General features: G+C 37.7%; 3 protein-coding genes across 5 annotated transcripts in view; all 3 read left to right on the forward strand.

The window, feature by feature from the left end:
* Nucleotides 1-11,293, forward strand: part of LOC135943065 (arylalkylamine N-acetyltransferase 1-like) — a 28,841-nt gene extending 17,548 nt beyond the window's left edge. The window contains exons 1-3 of one of the 3 annotated variants that reach the window (XM_065489461.1): nucleotides 2,218-2,356; nucleotides 8,431-8,822; nucleotides 10,362-11,293. In XM_065489461.1, coding sequence (XP_065345533.1) covers nucleotides 2,294-2,356; nucleotides 8,431-8,822; nucleotides 10,362-10,659 — 753 coding nt within the window. In that variant the 5' untranslated portion in view covers nucleotides 2,218-2,293 and the 3' untranslated portion in view covers nucleotides 10,660-11,293. Of the gene's footprint in view, nucleotides 1-2,217; nucleotides 2,357-5,131; nucleotides 5,266-8,430; nucleotides 8,823-10,361 lie in introns of those variants that run through there. The other 2 variants (XM_065489463.1, XM_065489462.1) reach the window with 2 other exon arrangements.
* Nucleotides 11,294-13,302: 2,009 nt separating this feature from the next.
* LOC135944252 (trypsin alpha-like) lies at nucleotides 13,303-14,909 on the forward strand. Its single transcript, XM_065491073.1, has 5 exons — nucleotides 13,303-13,389; nucleotides 13,700-13,865; nucleotides 13,924-14,056; nucleotides 14,117-14,224; nucleotides 14,539-14,909. The coding sequence occupies exons 1-5, from the start codon at nucleotides 13,332-13,334 to the stop codon at nucleotides 14,836-14,838; spliced, it is 765 nt and encodes a 254-aa protein (XP_065347145.1). The 5' UTR covers nucleotides 13,303-13,331; the 3' UTR covers nucleotides 14,839-14,909.
* A 1,459-nt stretch (nucleotides 14,910-16,368) lies between these two features.
* Nucleotides 16,369-18,026, forward strand: LOC135942905 (trypsin alpha-like). The gene is made up of 5 exons (XM_065489246.1): nucleotides 16,369-16,497; nucleotides 16,814-16,976; nucleotides 17,032-17,170; nucleotides 17,227-17,334; nucleotides 17,661-18,026. The coding sequence occupies exons 1-5, from the start codon at nucleotides 16,440-16,442 to the stop codon at nucleotides 17,982-17,984; spliced, it is 792 nt and encodes a 263-aa protein (XP_065345318.1). The 5' UTR covers nucleotides 16,369-16,439; the 3' UTR covers nucleotides 17,985-18,026.
* The last annotated feature ends 551 nt before the right edge of the window (nucleotides 18,027-18,577 follow it).

Consider the following 18,577-nt stretch of genomic DNA (forward strand, 5'->3'; position numbering starts at 1 on the left):
CGACTATTGTTTTTTTCGTGCAGTTCATTAAGTATTTAAAACTTAATTTACAAACGATTTAATTTTATAGGGCTTGCAATTAATAAAAGGGGTTAAAGAAGAGCTTTACAAGAACATGCATTATGTTGGCTACAGCATTTAGTTCATTTTGAGTTTATTTTGTGAAATACACCAGTTCCAACAGATGGCGCCACCGTATAAATTGGTAATAAGTTTAATTTCAAGGCACTTGCGCTGCGATTTTAGACTCAATCCTGCAAATGTGCATTCTTCACTTCATATCTTTTCAGCAATTTCTCGACAGTTTAAACGAATTTTTCGCTTGATTGCGATCTATTCATCAAGGAAACATCTCTTAAATTGTGGAATAAAATTTGATTATACAGAAAGAAAGATTAGCGAGTAAAATTTTGTGCCGATGATTTTCTCAAAAATGTGAATGGTTTTCCCATTTTTTCGAAATTATTTCAAGTGACGATAAAAACGAACTATTCTCCAAGTTTCTGTAGAGCTTTACTTTAACAAACACAGTAAGTTCGACATAGGCCTTATATTTCAAAAGCTAATGTAGTCTTCAAGTGCTTTCACAACTCTATTATAATACAATGTTTTTGAAACAACGCTTTTCTATTTTTTATCTACTCAACCATCAAAATTTTAATTTAATAATTTAAGAAAGGTAAAATGATTTGTGAATGATTAATCCACGTGGAGCAAAGGAATGAGGAAAATCTCCGGTATTTCTCACCCATTATTCCGATCTTAAATTGCGCAATAATAACAAGAACCGCAAGAAGCGCGCGTCACTGCTGCCTAGAAATCGACACTAATATTATGTGTATAAAACAAACAAGAAAATTTCCACTCATGTAAACACTTAAAAGTAGAGCCGCGACAGGAGAATAAAAAAATGACTGGGAATTTTATGTCTGGTAGAGTGAAATCTCGTTGAAAGAAGAAACGAGCCAATAAGTGGAGCAGCAGAATTAAAATCAACTATAATGCATGGTTCAGCTTCAATCCTTGATATTAAAATAAAAAAAATCGAAAATCAAAAAGGGAAAATGAATGAATTTTTCTACCTTAAAATTAAATTCAGCATTGGAACCGTATTTTCAATAAAAAATGTGCTTTCAGTTGATTTAATAGTTACTTTTTGTGATGGTGAAAATGGGTTATTAAATATGGATTAAACGAATCCGTATACGGCACAATTACACTGTACATAAAAATACAACCTTTCATTATATGTGCCTGAATGGTAATGAAAAATTACTCCAGCTTTCAAGGTTTCATTCTGACTCTAAAAATTTGGTCCTTCCTTTACACTGCTAATTATGAGCTAAAAAATTGAATTGAATTTTCAAAATCATGATTTTTATTATTGTGATGACGCTTATATCTATTGTATTCCAAAATAAATATGTCTATGTTTGTTTTACAGCAGAAAATTGAATTTTTGTGTCCTTAAAAGCGTCTTTTGTGTTCTACAGCCCTAACAAAGAAGCCGATGATTTCAAGCAAAATAAAAAATTTCGCTGATAACTGACGGATTTCAGAATCTTGTCAAATTTTTATTCCTCTCGTCGAGTCCAATCCTCACAACTCGGAACTTTTTGAATCGAAATAAAATAAGCTTATATTGCCGTTAAAATTTAAAAATAAATGCTTTGACTATTTGAAAGATTTTTGTGATTTAAAAAAATTGTTACAAATTAATTGGCTTAAGTTCTTGATTTTACAAGGAAGGGCATTCTCAAGCAACAAAAAAATCAAATTTAGGTTTAATTTTGAGAAGAATGGTTTTTTCTGGGTAATATAGGGAACTAATGTGTTGGCGTTTATTTTTATAAATTTTGTAACGAAAATATACGATTAACACTCCCATTGAATCTTGAACGTTGGACGGTTGAACAAAATTCTTGCAGAGGCTTCTGTTCAATTTTTCTATGTTAAATTGGCGGAGACGCACCCACCAGCTGCAAAAAAGTGGCAATGGAGGCGGGCACATGTAGAATAATTCGATACACATATATTCGGTTCGGTTCTGTTCTGTTCGGTCCCCACACCGCCACTGACCGTTCAAGAGTAGATGCAAAAAAAGTAAGGGCAAAAAACGGGCGGAGTGCCCTTCAAACTGCGCGAGGAAGAGAGGAGTAAAATAAAAGCGAGCAACAATTGCCCCTCTCCGCGGTGCAAAGACGGGATGCGACGCTGATATAAAAGCCGAAAGGGCCCTTTCTTACCGACTCACACACTCGTGCAACTCACCGTCGCCGCCACCGCTACCGCCATGCAGAGCAACCCCGTCGTCGTCCGCGCCGCCCAGCTCTCCCACTGGACCAACTTCGGCACAGTGAGTCCCTTTTTAATCATACCTAAACTAAAAAATTCGTAATTAAGAGGAAAAATTATTTCATTTTAAATTAATTTTGGGAAAAATTTTGTCTCCATATTGTAATTTTTAAAATAAATTTGTACCTGCTGAGAAGGGAAATTATAAACATGGTAATTTCTATTAATAATTTAATTTTTCGGATTTGATTTTTAATTTAAATTTGAAATGCAAGTAAATTTGTGTAACTCTAGAATTATTATGAAATATGTTTCGTGTCTTTTGCAAGAGACAATTTTGTTTAATTCACTAATTAAAAATGAAATTAAACATTTATATTAAAATTCCCTTCACGCGTGTGAATTTACAATGGTTTTCCTTTCGCCGGCTCGGCAGGCCCAGTTCCCTGACTCACTCACGCACCTTTTTGCGAGCTTTCTGCGAATTTGCGGGGAATTTCGAATCAAATTGCTCTCGCCGGTTGCAACGAGACGCAGCAGTTTGTTCAAATTGCTTAGCAACAAGCGCTTCACTTGATGGCCTGCGCCTCCACAATAGCTAAAAGCGGTCCATTATCTTCTTACAAACAGCTTCCACACACTTTTCCATGAGACTGCAAATTTATCTCAGGTTTTAAATTTAAAATTTTCGGCAGTCTGTTTTGCAATTTTATTCCATTCAAATTTAAATACCAGACTGATTTTAAATTCAAAAATGCCAGCTCTTGTGTTACGTTGTCAAAGCCAAAAGCATTTTGTATTAAACGTAGTCTCTGGCAATTATTTTTCCCGAAACGGTTGCCTAACGAATTACGGAAAGAAATTAAACGGCAGTGCTGCGGTTTGAAAGCATTTTGATTCTAAAAAGGAATGATTATCTTTTTAAAGTTGTTTTTACTAAAACGGGGAAAAATCCAGGGATAAAAACACTGAAATTAAGAACATTAAATCATTATGCCCAAGCAGTAACGTTGCGAAATATTCTTTTAAAAAGTTGAATTAAATAAAACCATTCGCTAAATAATTTTTCCACAAAAAAGACGCGTTAAGAAATGTTTTGAGGTGGTAAACGTAAAATATTAATTTTAACTGCAGTTTCTTCGAGAGTACAAACATTATTTATCTAATTTTTAGAAACAATAATAAAGCATTTTCTCATCAATAAAAAATAAGCCAACAGTTTGCTTCTGCTATAAAGTTGTTTTCGCAGTCGTTAAGCAAACGATTATATGCACTTGAAACGACAATCTAATAAAATATGCAAAGATATAAAATTAAATTGTGCCGCACATTCTCACTTTGAATAACAAGGCTGGCAGGACGAGATTAATTCTGGCAATAAACAAGTGCACTTGAGTGACAACAATGTGGCTAGCCATTCATGATTTATTCAAATGTAAATGCAGTCGTGTGGCGAAGGTTTAGTCAAGCGGCAATTATATCAGAAACGAAGGCGATTTCCTGCAAGCTCCAGTTGCATTCGGTGACAAATACGGATTTTCCACTTTCCCGTCCTTCCCTGATCGAAAACCGCGAGATTCCGAGAGACAGCGAGAGGAATCGACCTTGTTTTTTTTTTTTGTTCAACTCCAGGCGAAAGTTATAAATTCAGAGAAGCAGCAGCCGCAGCAGGTTGTTGCTCTTATTCAGGCGCAAGTTCAAGTTCGCGCTTCGCTCGACCGTTTTATTCGGATCTATGTATTCAATGCGATTTATTTTATAACGGTTCATAATAAATAAGATGAATATATATATGCATATTCACAGCTAGCGCCTGCTCTATTTAATCATTGTCATCTCCGTAGATGATTGTAGAAAAGCATTTTAAATGTAATCTTTTATGTACTGTCAGAGGAGGAACTCTTCTTACAATTAATAAAAGTGATAGTATAATGGACGCTTTACAGCTGCAAAAAATATTATTTTTTAATAAATTGCAGGTCGATTTAAATGTTTCAATAATTATGTAGAAAAATAAATAAAGCTTTTGTAATTGCTATGCATTTAAAGAAAAACAGGATTTTTTATGCAGGCTTCATTTGTTTTGTTTGTAGGTTTTATTCCGGTTTGACCAACGGCATACTACGGGTGATTTATTTTTGAGTCTTAACGGTCAGACAGGCAAGATGGCGACTTCCAGGTCCATCAGCTGATCTAGCTCGTGTTTTTATTAAGTTTTCTGCAATATCCTGGAAAATGTTTGTGGCCAATACATGAACTCTTCCTGTAGGGTTCAGCTGAAGCCAAAAATGACCTAAGTATAGCACTGGATTTTTTTTCAAATGGTGAGGACTGTCTCCTTACTTGAAATCTTATTTTATTTCACAACTAAGAGATTCCTTAAAAGGTTTCAGGACAGATCTCGATGAGAGGAATCGAAATATGTCAAGAAAATGTGCACAAGCGCCGAAAATTTTGGAGAAAATCTGAAAAATCTGAATTTTTACTATTATTTCGATTATTTCTATTTTAACGTTATCGGTTAACTGCTTATTGCGTCCAAAAATTCAAATAAATTAATTTCGAGCAATCTAATGATTTCACCGTGTGGACCGTTTGATCAAAAAATTAATATTTAATAAAAAAAAACTGGAAAGATTTACTTCCGTGAATAAAGTGGTAGTTAAGGAAAACAATTGGTTTAATATATCTAATCTATAGTTCTCGAGTGATCGATTTTTATCAGTTTTTACACGGCAACGCTGCTCTGCACGCTTAAGATTTCCTTGTTCGTGAAAATCCCCATGTGGCGGCATGTAAAAATAGCAACGGCTCGTTTATATATATATGGAACGCGCGATAAGTATCAATAACTCGCCCCGTGTGTAGTTTTATGCACTTGGCTTCCTCGCCAGTGCAAAGTCAACAGCCTCGACAATAGGTTCCTTTTCGCCTCACTACAGAGTCTTAGTTGCTCATCCCCGAAATGAGGTAAATTGTTAAAATATTCGCTGTACAAGTTTTTACCTGCTGCTTGCCCGGTCCTTTTTTTGCTACATTATTTATATTATTTTTTACTGTACTTCCTTCCTAGTCTCATTTTTGTCTAAAGGAATTTAGAAAAAATCGCAGATCTTAATAGTAATACAAAAAATTGTTTAGGAAGTGAGTGTAGAAATTATTTTCATAAAAGATGCATCTTCATCTCTTCGTTTTTGTTTATTTAGATATAAGTTGTATAAGTCTCAGTCGTAAGATATCAAGACCGTCTTTGACGAAGTTTCTGAGCACACCAATCGATTCTTGAGGGTCGAATTAGGTAAAGTGGATATTTTTTCCAACCAAAAAGACGTGCGAACTGTTTTTTCCCCGCCAAAACAATATACAAATGCGAGAGCTGCGCAAGAGTCAGAGTTGGTTTGAGCACTTGCAGAGAGACCGCCCGTACGAATGACTACTTTGTCAGCTCTGACGCATGCGTAGCGTAGTTCTCGCATTCATATTGTTTTGGCGGGAAAACAGTTCGCGCATTGCGCTCGACTTTTTGGTCGGAAAAATTGCATACAGTTAACCTAATTCGTCCCTCAAGAATCGATTGGTGGGCTCAGAAACTTTGTCAAAAACGGCCATTAAACGTAAATTTTGATAGTGCATAACCGGAGGACATTTTTCTCTTCTGAACTTTTTAATAATTGACCCTTTTTCACCGGCGGCTGGCGCAACTTGGCTACTTTCACGGCGGCTGGCAGCTGCCCACGTCAGACCCTCTCTTATAATTTCTATTTCTCTCAAAATTTTCCTCGAATCAGTCAGCAATTTCTCGCAACGCATTTAAAACCTAAAAGACCTGTTCCGCGGACCGGTGCAAACCAGAAATATCCGGCATTCGGCTCGCCCGCATGAGATTGCGATTTGTCATCTCGAAATCCGCTTTCCCGGCGCGCAGTAGTGGCGAAATGAAAGAAAGGTCAGTTATAATGCGTCTTTGTGCGCGCGGCCGATTACTCAATAGAGAGCAAAAAAGCAGCAGGTTGTTGACTCAGGATCGGCGGCGGATCGCCGAGTAATTGCTGCCGCGCGCGCGCGCGCGCGTCTCGCGTAGAGGACAAGGTCGCGGTCGCGGCGATCGCGGCCGGCGTGCGCCACTCGCTCCTTTTCCTCTGTTTGCTGGATTGCAGATATAAGGTGATAAGCTCATTAAGGAGTCGCAAGGCGGGTGGCGCACGCGTGTTTGTGCGCGGGCGAGCGTGACAACCTCTGCTCTCGCAAGTGCAAAATGCAAATTTTTTGCAAAAGCCTGTTCACGCGTGTCCCAGAGGCCAATTACCTATAATAGGCTGCACAACCGCATTTTTGCTCTAATTAAAATCCCTTTTTGTGCCACTCGAGTGATTGATTTAATGACGCACAGATCGAGGATAAACTGAAGTGATAGCGAGACGATAAATACCAAACGAGTCTGCTACATGACAATGGTGATTGGCAATGCGTCGAGATTATTGCGATATCTATTGATTTGCCGTTGAGATAACTCTCTTATAGAAACCGATTTGCTAATTTATGTCATTTTATTAATTTTAACTTGGCCTCACCGAAGTCCGGGTTGCGATCTGTGTTGGTTTCCCGCCGGTCAGAAGTCAATATGGCGTCGGAATAACGGAGGCCAATCAGAACATCAGAAGCGTCGAAAAAGAGGCGTGCCGACCTAATAATTTCATCCCTGCGTATTTTGTTACATTTCCATTAGCCTGACGTGCCATCTAACAACCGATTCTCAGGGCCAGTTACTATGAGAATAATTTAGAATTGAAAAGTAGATATTTGCAGGGCTATAGAGAACAAATTTTTTCTGTTAATTTTTAGTCTTGTCCTTGTTAGACCGTGACCTTTAGCAGGCAAATGAACACAAATCTCTAATTCCATTCATTTGCCGAAACTGAAAGTTGACCCACATACAAAACGACCGACGGCTTGTTTTCCGAAACCTCATCTACAAGGGGGACGAACTACAACAACTTTTACACGTCTGAAAATGAAATTTTCTCACGTCCGGCGACGAAAATACGACGCTTTACACGCAGCACACGTGTATGGGTGAGCAGGTTTGTTTGTGGAAATTAAGGCCGCTCACATATCCGCCTTGCCCTGCGCTGGACAAACAGTAGCAGCAGCAGTGGCAGAGCCAGGGCCGTCCGCCGCCGCGTGTCTCCCCGGTATTGAGGAAAATAGATAAATAAATAATCGCCCCTGGTAATGATTGAGCGCGTCTGTTGATCAGAGTCGTCTGTCGGACGCGTGCTCTGTACATATAATTGTTATTATTGTTATTGAATCGAGAGTGTGCTCGTCGAGAGGTCGGCAGCGGCACGACTCGCAATAATTACTAGTACATTTCGCACACGTGTCAATAAGTGGTGACGCGCGCGCGTGCATTGTCTGAGGCATAAACAACACAACACACTAATGAGTTTCGCAGCCAAGTCGAGTGAAAGAACGACTTTTTACTTTTCAAACGTGACTCAAACGTTAAGATTTATGTTGACAAATCATCAAACTGGGAATTTGTTTGTAATCTGTAAATAGCACAATTTATATTCATTAAAATCATTTTATTTTCTTACAATCGTTTCGTTTACCTGGATTTTTTTAAAATAAAATTTTAATAATTATGCAGGTATTTGGGAAAATTGTTTAAAGACCCCGTCTTTAACAAAGTTTCTGAGCACACCAATCAATTCTTGAAGGTCAAATTAGGTGTAGTGGATATTTTTACCGACCAAAAAGTCCAAAAAGGCGGGATGGTCCTTTTTTCGCGCCAAAAACAATAAGAATGCGAGAAGTGCGCATGCGTCAGAGCTGGCTGGATCTGCCAAAGACGTCATACGTTCGCAGGCGCGGTGTCTCTCTGCAAGTACTCAAACCAGCTCTGATGCATGCGCACTTCTCACATTCATATTGTTTTGGCGGAAAAAAATTCTACACATTTTGGTCTGAAAAAATGTCCTCTTTACCTAATTCGACCTGCAAACCAATCAGCGCGCTCACCCGCGTCACGTGACCGGACCTTCGCCTGTTGGCGCGAGATGAATTCGCCGACTTCTCAAAATTCATTGGTGAAAAACACAATAACTCTAAATTCCATTCCTTTTTTCGCAGGTTTCGCGGGAGGGTTGCGTGTCGAGTTCATCATCTCGCGGCTACGAGATCGTGCGTGTGAAGCCGGAACACTACGAGCAAGTGATGGACTTTCTGCGGCACAACTTCTTCCTGGACGAGCCGCTGAACGTGTGCGTGCAGTTGGTGGGCGACTCGCGTCCCGGCACCTGTCCCGAGCTCGAGGAATTCTCGATGGGCGCCCTGCAGCAGGGGTTGTCCCTGATGGCCGTGTCCCCCGACGGTGCCGTGCTCGGCTGCGTGCTCAACGCCGTCAGCCAGCACGAGGACATCGAGGAGCTGCAGCGCCTCGCAGACGAGTGTCCGAACCCAAAGTTCAAGCTCATCCTCGGCCTCCTCGCGCACATTGAAAAGGAGGCTGACGTTCACCACAGGTATTTTTACCAAGATTTTTTATTATTACCAAGTTCGAAGCCGCCAATATAGATGATGGCGCCAGGGGTTTCTTTCCATTTTAATGAGCTTGCGCTGCGATTTAAGAGTCAATCCCACTGCTAGTGCATTCTGCTCCTAGAATTTTTTCTTTATAGACGTGCTGAAAACAAAAATCAGTCCAGCCATCCGCCGCAGAAACGCAGGAAAATATTTTGGATTTCAAAATATAGTGGTTTTTACGATTCTACGGCGGTTGGTTTAACCGATTTTGGTTATCAGAACGTCAAAAGAAAAGATTTTAAGAGAATAGTGCACAGTAAAAAGATTGGGTCTGAAATCGCAACACAAGTGCCTTATTCAAACCCAAAATATACGGTGCCGCCATCTGTTGGCAGCTTCGAGCACCAAAGGATGTAATTTGTCTTGGCTATATCTCGAGTTCTAACAATTAAAATTGCAAAAACTGCACACCGTTCGACTCGTCTTGACCTCCCCTAATAATTTACAGGGTTTAAGAGGTGATCTAACCTCATCCCTCACCCCCAAATGTTTATATTTGAACCCTGATTATTAAACTGTTTTTCCTTCAAACTTTAAATATAGTTAATTTCAAACATTAAGGGCTTTTACGCAATCGGTCGATTGCTTTTGATTTAATTTTACTTTTGATTACCGAGATTATAGAATTTGTAACACACGAAATTTAATTTGCAAAATGTTGTTCAGTATTTTTTTATAACCAAAAAATTGAACTTATTAATATTTTTGGCTTAATTTTAAATCATAGGGCAACTGATCACGATTAATTTTAAACAAATCCGAAGAGGTTTCATGCAATTGCAGGGGAAAAATCACTCACATTGCAATTTTTAACAGTGATGGTTAAACCCAAATCGAAAAAATTGCCTAAAATTATCCACTAAAACCGCGGGATTTCCACTGCATCGGTTTTTGTCTGTCTGCTTCTGCGAATCGAAATCTATGAGGCCGAAAACCGCAACTGTGACGTCAGGGAATAGCAAAAATTGATGCTCTCACGTCAGTAATTTGTTCACTCGTCTGGAGGCACAAAATTTAATGCAGATATAAAATTAGTAACAATTTCTCCCGTTCATATTTCTATGTTTTTTTAATTATTTATTATAATATATTATTTCTTTTTTTGTAAAGCCTGATTTATTTATTTCACACCCCTGATTTTTATTAAAATTGTTGAAATATTTATTCTTCTTAAATTTAGATGATGAAACGTTATTAGAAGTTATTTATATGTGTTATCAACTTTTGTTCCAGTTCAAAAGCAAAGCTACACGTTCATTAATTTAAAAAAATATTAAATTTCGTAGGACGTAACTGAAGCATTACAATTTTTTCGTTCGTGGCTTTTAAAACATTGAAAACCTTGATAAATATTTTTCTTAAAAATAGAAAAATTAGTAATTTTATATTTTTGTCCTAAATTCCAGAAATCAAATTAATTATTCCTTTGTATTCGAATTGATTTTTATTTTGAAATTGAATTTATTTTCCTATTTTAGATTTGACGTGGAGCGCGTGTTCGAGATCCCGATGCTGTCGGTAGACTCGAACTGCCGGGGTCGGGGCATCGCGACGGCGCTGCTGCGGGACGCGGTGGAGCTGGCCACCAGCCTCAACGTGCCGCTCGTCAGGGTGGACTGCTCGAGCAAATTCACCGCGATGGCCGTGGCCAAACTGGGCCTCGAGCCCGTCTACAACCTCAAGTACAACACGTACCTGCCGCCCGGCGCCAAACAACCCCCGTTCAACCCCGCCTACCCCCACGACGAGGTCGCGTCGTACGTCAAAAGATTGTGATCAAACACCCATCAGAGATGGGCACGAGAAACGGCACAAAATTGCAGCGTTTATTAGCGGAGAAAACCTGCACGAGGGCTTATTTCGAGTTGTATTTATTTAATTGTAATTTTCAAAATACCTTATTTTCACTCAAAATTAGAGAAATTTGATATTTTTTAAACCTGATTTTCAGGTTCATTGAATGTCATTGGTAAAGTTCAGGGATTTTCCATTCGAAAAATGAAGTTAAATGAAATTTATATTTAAAACCAAACAATTTAAGTATCTCTATATATTAAAAGTGAATTTTCCGCATCGGTTAAATTCTAGGCTTCATTTGAAAAATGTAAATTTAAATTTTGAAGCCCAAAAGAGGCTCCAGCAGTGATTTCTAATTCATTTTAAACTTTTATTTGTTTAATTTCGCAAATATCTGAATATTTTTTCGAATTGAAAATTATCTTAAAATATCTTTTAAAATTAATAATTGTTAGAAGGGTGTTTTTCGACTGGCAGGTTTTCTCAAGAGGAGCAGGTTTTAAAAATAACCAACTTCACCCTGCAAACATTTAAATTTTAAATTTCACTGACTGATCAACACGCAGTTTACAATTCTTCGGTGTGCTGAGCGAGGTTATGAAAGCGAGAGAGAGAGAGAGAGAGAAAGCAAATCTGAGCTGTATGTACAAACAGATGCGTCGAATAAGTAAAATAAATAAAAATGGATTTTGAATGAAATATGATATTATTTGATTTCATATCCCCCTTAATAAAACAAGTTGAATTCAATTTAATCAGAAATGGGTTATTCCTATTTTAAAAGAATCCTGGGAAATGTTTGTTGCCAATACATGAACTGCGATCACTTAGTATTCACTTAAAGCCAAAATGATTTAATTAGCAGTGTACATTTTTGAGAAAAATGGCTTTTAACATGGTGAGGATTGTCGCCTTACTTTAAGGTTTACTTAAGGTTTACGGATCACTAAAAAGTAATTATATATATTTATTTAAAGAAACACCAATGGTGTACAACAGATATAGACATGCATAAATATTACAGTACACTAGCACGCATGAGAGTCAATGGGATCTTCTTGCATTCCAAAAAGTGGTAGAACTTCACATATTCATCACAGTATACACATTTGCAATCGAAACCGGCCTTACAATGATATTTCTTGTTAGTACAGTAAACATAATGATAATCGTGACAGGCGTGCCTGGTGAAAACATGTCTATTTAGAAAACAGGCATTTTTCCAGCCCGGATCGCCCATTGCAGGGGTGCCATAGAAATCCCCATCGATCTGCAAGAGCTTGAAAAGTCTATTAATAATAAAGTTATTGTAAGCAGCAGTTTCTGAGAGTGAGAATTTCTTAAGAAGATCATCAACAAAAAAGTCAGTGTCAGCAAGCTCATATGCTAGTCTAGATTTCATAAATTTTGACAGTGCTAAGGCTTTTTTGAGAAAACGAGATTTTGCAGATTCTAACTTATTTAAGTCTGTTAAGGTAAGATATGGCCAGATTGCCTGTATGCCGTAACTAGCGATTGGTGCTATGGCTAAATTAAAAAGCTTTAATGCTGTACTGACAGATGATTTGGAGAGAGATTTTAATTTTGATGTAGCGAAAATAGCGGCTCTTACTTTCCTATCCACATGTTTAGAGAAAGAGAGACCTGAGGATTGAAATGTGACACCCAAATATGTAAACTCTGTAACAAGTAAGTAAAAGTAATTATAGAACATATTACAATTTTGATACCGCATATTTTAAAATGTATCGCTCGATTTTCGCTCAGGAAATCAGGAAAACGTGCAACTCGGCGAAGATCAATTCTGTGCTCGCTACTATACAGGCGGGGCAGCGTGCAGAGGCGACGAAGGAGCTAGTTTCGTCTGAAGAAATCCAAATGTGCTCTTGGGACTAAATTTTAGCTCACGGAATAAAAAGGTTCCCTACCACCTGCGTAGATGTGCGTAGATTTAACAAAGGGGTGGCTGAGAATCTTTACATTTGGTCTTTGGAGTTTGCCTCAAGTGCCTCTCATGAATAGGTGGGTGATTTTTGTTAAGAATCGCATGGAACTTTTTTGATTTTAGATGTGAAATTATTTTTGTATTTGATTGTAATTTGTAAGTACTCATGATTGATGACGTCGAAACTGGTCGAGGAATGAAAATGACGAATTTCTTTTGACAACGAGGATGAAGCCTAGTTTTAATTTTAATTGAACATCACTTATTTTGTCACTCAGATGATTTCACAAAAAAAGGTTTCAAAGTTCAGAACAGATTTCGACGAAAGGAATTGAAATCGGCCAAGAAAATATGTGGTCAAAAGCGCTTCAAATTTAGAAAATTTGAATTTTAGCAAAGCTAATCCGTTTTTTAATTATTGCGGAGTAATGAAGTTTTTCTAACGCAAACTTTAAAGAGAAAACAACGCTTCTGTATTATGTTATCAATTATATCCCTCGAATTGCACTGCACTTGAAATTGATGACTTTGAGATATCAGCAATGTTTTACAAAAATAAACTGTCGCTTTTTAAGTGGCTGTCTAAGAAATCGCGGAAAAATCTTATCTTTGACGCTGATTATTGTGTCTAAAGCTTTCAATGTGACGCAGAACACAAACGTCGTATATAAAGCATAAAAACTTCAAATGCTAAAAGATCTTTAAGATGCCAGCAATCAAGACAGCGTGTTTAGTGCTAATTTTGAGCGCCACCATCTTGTGGTGTAAGTTTTAGGTTTTGTTTTCTTCAATTCATTTTAATTTGAAATATTCAACTAAAATAGCAAAGACAAACATGCGTTAATTTTTCTATTTCTATTTCTTACTTTAATGTTATTTTATGATCTTAAAAGATTTCGATTGACCGAACTAAATTCATTAGACCTAAGAGAACATACAATTTAATTGTTTTGTGACATTTATTTCCAGGAGAAGGTAAATTAAAAAAATTAATAATCACATAATTATAGTCAATTAAGAAAGAAAACTGAAACTTCAAATAGACGGTCTATAAAAGAACGCTTCACATTCCAGACCATGCAAAAGGAATTGCATTCGTTGAAAATAATGGACGTGAAGCCAAAATTGGCGAGTTTCCGTGGCAAGTGTCCATTCGTGACTGGTCTTCGTCAATGCACGAGTGCGGAGGGGTGATCATTTCAGCAGACTGGGTCCTCACTACAGCCAGTTGCATGCAGCGGTTCGATTAAATTACTCAGGGCAGCGACTCTTTAAATTTTAAAACAATAAATTTTCAGCATTGGGAACGAGAGGATTGTGACGACCACAATCGACGCTACCCGTCCTGGAGTTATCTACAAAGCTGGCCTCGTAGAGTTCCATCCAGATTTTGATGACTTTTACCATTCAAACGATATCGCACTTGTCAAGGTGAATATATGTTGCAGTTTAAATATTAAAAATTTAAATCTTTTCACGTTTTGTTCACAGACAAAGTTCAAAATGAGCTTGAACATGTACGCGAGTCCAATCTCTTTCGCTGACGAGCCTCCTGCGTTAAACGAGACGGGGGAAATCGCAGGATGGGGCATGGAGCACGTGAGTTCTCATTTTAGAGAAGCGTGAGCAAATTATAGACCGCGTCTTTGACTAAGTTTCTGAGCGCACCAATCGGTTCTTGAGGTTCGAATTATAGGTAAACGTGGATATTTAAACCGACCAAATAAAAAGCCCAGCGCGATGAATAACTTTTTTCCCGCCAAAACAATTTGAACCTATATGCGATAAGTGCGCATGCGTCAGAGCTCCACCAGCTCTGATGTTGTTGATAAAAATCGATAAAAATGAAAATTCCAAAATTGAGTGAATCATCTGATTTAAATGTTTTTAAAGGTATTTTCTGTCAATTTCAGGATGCGTCATATTTATCGAAAATGCTAAGGATCACTGGAGTGACCATCATAGACAGAGAAGAGTGTCGCTCGATTTTCGCTCAGGAAAACGTGCAACTCGGCGAAGATCAGTTCTGTGCTCGCTCCGATATGGGTGGAGCTTGCAGAGGGGACGAAGGAGGTGGTTTCGTTAGAAGATATCCAAGTGATGTGCTTTTGGGACTGATCAGCACCAACTTCTGCACTCTGGACAACTTCCCGACGGCCTTTATCGACATCCAATTGCACCGCGAATGGATCAGCAGCATCACCGGAATTTAATTTAAATCGATGTTTATTTTGACCCTTTTGGACATGAATAAATAAGTTTCAGTTTTTTGGTGATGGGTGAATTCCGTTGCTTCTTTCTAGACCAATCATTAAAGACGAATGATAGCCAATTTCCCCGAAACGCACAATATACAGATTTGGTCCTATGGATCATATAAAATTAAAAAAATACATATAGGTAGCGCTGTAAATTTTTGAAAAAATTTACCTCAAAGTTTGTATTTTTTACATGGAGATTTCTCAAAGGAATTTTGCAATCGCAATTTTCACTGAATTTGCGCATTTCTCAGAAAAAAGATTCATACTGTCAGATAAATCTCGATCAGAGGATTCCAATTCAGGCGAGAAAACATGGTCAAGCGGTGCAAATTTTGGAGAAAATGGGCAAAAACCATCTGATTGACCAACAGAGGGCGGCGTGAAAAAATCATAGAAATAATTAAAATTAATAATAGAAATATAAATTAAAATTTAGAAGCTCAAAAGAGGCTTTAGCAATGATCTCCAATTCATTTTAAACATTTATTTGTTTAATTTGAACATTTTTTCTAATTGAATATGATCTAAAAATCTCTTTTTAAAATAATAATAATTGTCAGAAGAGTGTGTTTCGACTGGCAGGTCTTCTCAACAGGAGCAGGTTTTTCAGAATACCAACTTTTCGACCTGTAAATATTTATTTAAATTTCTCTGACTGATCAACGCAGTTTACAATTATTCGTTGTGCTGAACAAGGTTATGAACGAGAGAGAGAGAGAGAGAGAGAGAGAGAGAGAGAGAGAGAGAGAGAGAGAGAGAGAGAGAGAGAGAGAGAGAGAGAGAGAGAGAGAGAGAGAGAGAGAGAGAGAGAGAGAGAGAGAACAAACAGATACGTAGAATAAATAAAAATGGATTTTGAGTGAAATATGATTTTCCTTTTGAAGTCAGCCCCCACACCCACACAAAACAAAAGTTGCAGATCAAACTCAAAATAACCTACTAAAAATGAGTTTTTGCTATTTTTAAAAAGGATACTGTAAAATCCTAGAATTTCCTTGTTGCCAAAATTGATGTAAGTATTAGCGCGCTGTTAATTTTTCAGAAAAGTGGCTGCAAAGTTAGCACTGCATGTCTCCTTATTTGAAATCCTTTATTTCATAACAAACAATTTCCCTAAAGGTTTTCAGAACAGATCTCAATGAGAGAAATCGAAATCTGCCAAAAAAAATAATGTGGTCAAGCGCTGGTAATTTTGGAGAAAGTTGGAATTTTAGCAGAGCTACTTCTTTTTTAATTATTGCGGAGGAATTAAGTTTTTTAAAAATAGAACAACGGCTTTTTGGCCATTATATTTTTATTGCTTTTGATGTACCTTCTGTTATCAATTAATGCCTTCGAATTGCGCTCGCACTTATAAGACTTTGAGATATATGCAATGTTTTACAAATTAATTACTGTCGTAATTTCATTTTGTGACAGTCGATAAAATTGTAGAAAAAACCTGATCTTTGCCGCCGATTGCGTCTAAAGCCTCCATTGTTGATAACAAATGTAATGCAGAACACAACAACCTATATAAGGCTCAAAAACTCGAATGTTACAAGATCTTGAAGATGCCAGTAATCAAGACAGCGTGTTTGGTGCTAATTTTGAGTGCCTCCATCTTGTGGTGTAAGTTTTTGGTTTTCAAATACAAAGCTTGCAATTTTTTGTTCTATTTCATCTCAATTTATTTTAATTCAAAAAACTCTACTGTAGCATTAACGGCTGATAAACCAAAAAGAGTTAATTTTTTCTATTTTGTATTTATTTTAAACCTGCGTTCTTTTATTTTACATCCCTGAATGTCGGCCGTGAAATTTTCGGATACCTGAAAGTCGTTAAGATATGTATTTCCGGGATGAGGTTATTTTCAAAAGATTTGAGGGCAAATTACGAGAAGAAAGTTTATGTTAGAATTTGATTGAAATCACGCTCCATATTTCAGACCATGCTACAGGAATTGCATTCGTTGCATATGGCCGTGAAGCATTTATTGGTGAGTTTCCATGGCAGGTGTCCATTCGTGGCTACTCTCCGTCAGTGCACAAGTGTGGAGGGGTCATCATTTCGGATATCTGGGTCCTCACTTCGGCCAGTTGCATCAAGAGGTCCGATTCTTTTGCCCAAGAAAGTTAGTTACATTTTAAAACAATGAATTTTCAGCATGAATATTTTGTACCCGAGGATTGCGACAGCCACTATCGACATTACCCGTCCTGGAATTATCTACAAGGCTAACATGATATTTTACCACCCAGATTATGATACCTATGACCATTCAAACGATATTGCCCTTGTCAAGGTGAATTGAAATGTTGCAATGTATATTGAAAAATCTTTCACACTTTTTTCACTCAGACACAATTCAAAATGATCTTCAACCAATACGTGAGTCCGATCTCTTTGAGTAACGAGCCTCTTGCGTTCAACGAAACATGTGAAATCGCCGGATGGGGCATAGAGCACGTGAGTGATCAAATTCAGGATTCTCATTTTAGCGAATAATTTAAGATCAAATTATTTTAGAAGTGACTAAAATTCCTATATAGATGATGCATAAATCTGCCAAGCCATTTTTTCTTGTGATGCAACCTTAATATTTTTCAAATTATCTTTATTAGGTCGTAAATTATTATTATTTCTTTTATAATTTATTTTACTATTAAAATAAAATGCTTAAAAATCAAATTTCAGAGTTTGCACAAATTGGATAAAAAGGAAAATTTCAAAATTAATTGAATCATTTTAATGTTTTCTTGTCTCCTAAACAATATTTATGGCGTCAATTTCAGTTTGATGGGACATCTTACTCGAAAATGCTGAGGATCACTGGAGTGACCATCATAGACAGAGAAGAGTGTCGCTCGATTTTCGCTCAGGAAAACGTGCAACTGGGTGAAGATCAGTTCTGTGCTCGCTCCGATATGGGTGGAGCTTGCAGAGGGGACGAAGGAGGTGGTTTCGTTAGAAGATATCCAAGTGATGTGCTTTTGGGACTGATCAGCACCAACTTCTGCACTCTGGATAACTTCCCGACGGCCTTTGTCGACGTCTACTTACACCGCGAATGGATCAGCAACACCACCGGAATTCAATTTCCAGACCATGTTCATTGATTCTCTTTGGAATAAAGCTTCAGCATTTTGGTGATGGGTGAATTCCGTTGTTTCTTTCTTTCGACAAATCCTTTAAGAGACGAATGATAGTGAATTTCCCCGCGAAATGCTTTAAGACACAATATACAGATTAGGTCCAAGGGACCATGTGCAGTTAAAAAATTGATAGGTAGCGCTGTAAATTTTCGAGAAGATCGGCCTCAAAGTTAGCATTTGTTTTAAAGGGAGAAAATTCTGAAAGAAATTTTGCAATCCCGATTCTCACCGAATTTTCACATTTCTCCAAAGAAAGACTCGCACTCTCAGATAGATCTCGAGCAGAGGATCCCAAATCATGTGAGAAAACATGGTCAAGCGGTGCAAATTTCGGTGAAAATGGGCAAAACCATCTGATTGGGGAACAGAGCGGGGCCGTGTCGTGCACCCTCCGCTGGCTGCCCAATAAACAATTTAAAACAAATTGCCTTGTTCCCCTGTGCATGGAAATTTCATTCCTAAAGATCATCGCATCCATTTTACAAAAAACCAACAAATCGAAAAAAAAGATACAAAAATAATGGACAGGAAAATACAAAATGTTGAACTGGCCCCAC

The sequence above is a fragment of the Cloeon dipterum genome, chromosome 4, assembly GCF_949628265.1.
Source record: "Cloeon dipterum chromosome 4, ieCloDipt1.1, whole genome shotgun sequence".
NCBI classification, from domain to species: domain Eukaryota; kingdom Metazoa; phylum Arthropoda; class Insecta; order Ephemeroptera; family Baetidae; genus Cloeon; species Cloeon dipterum.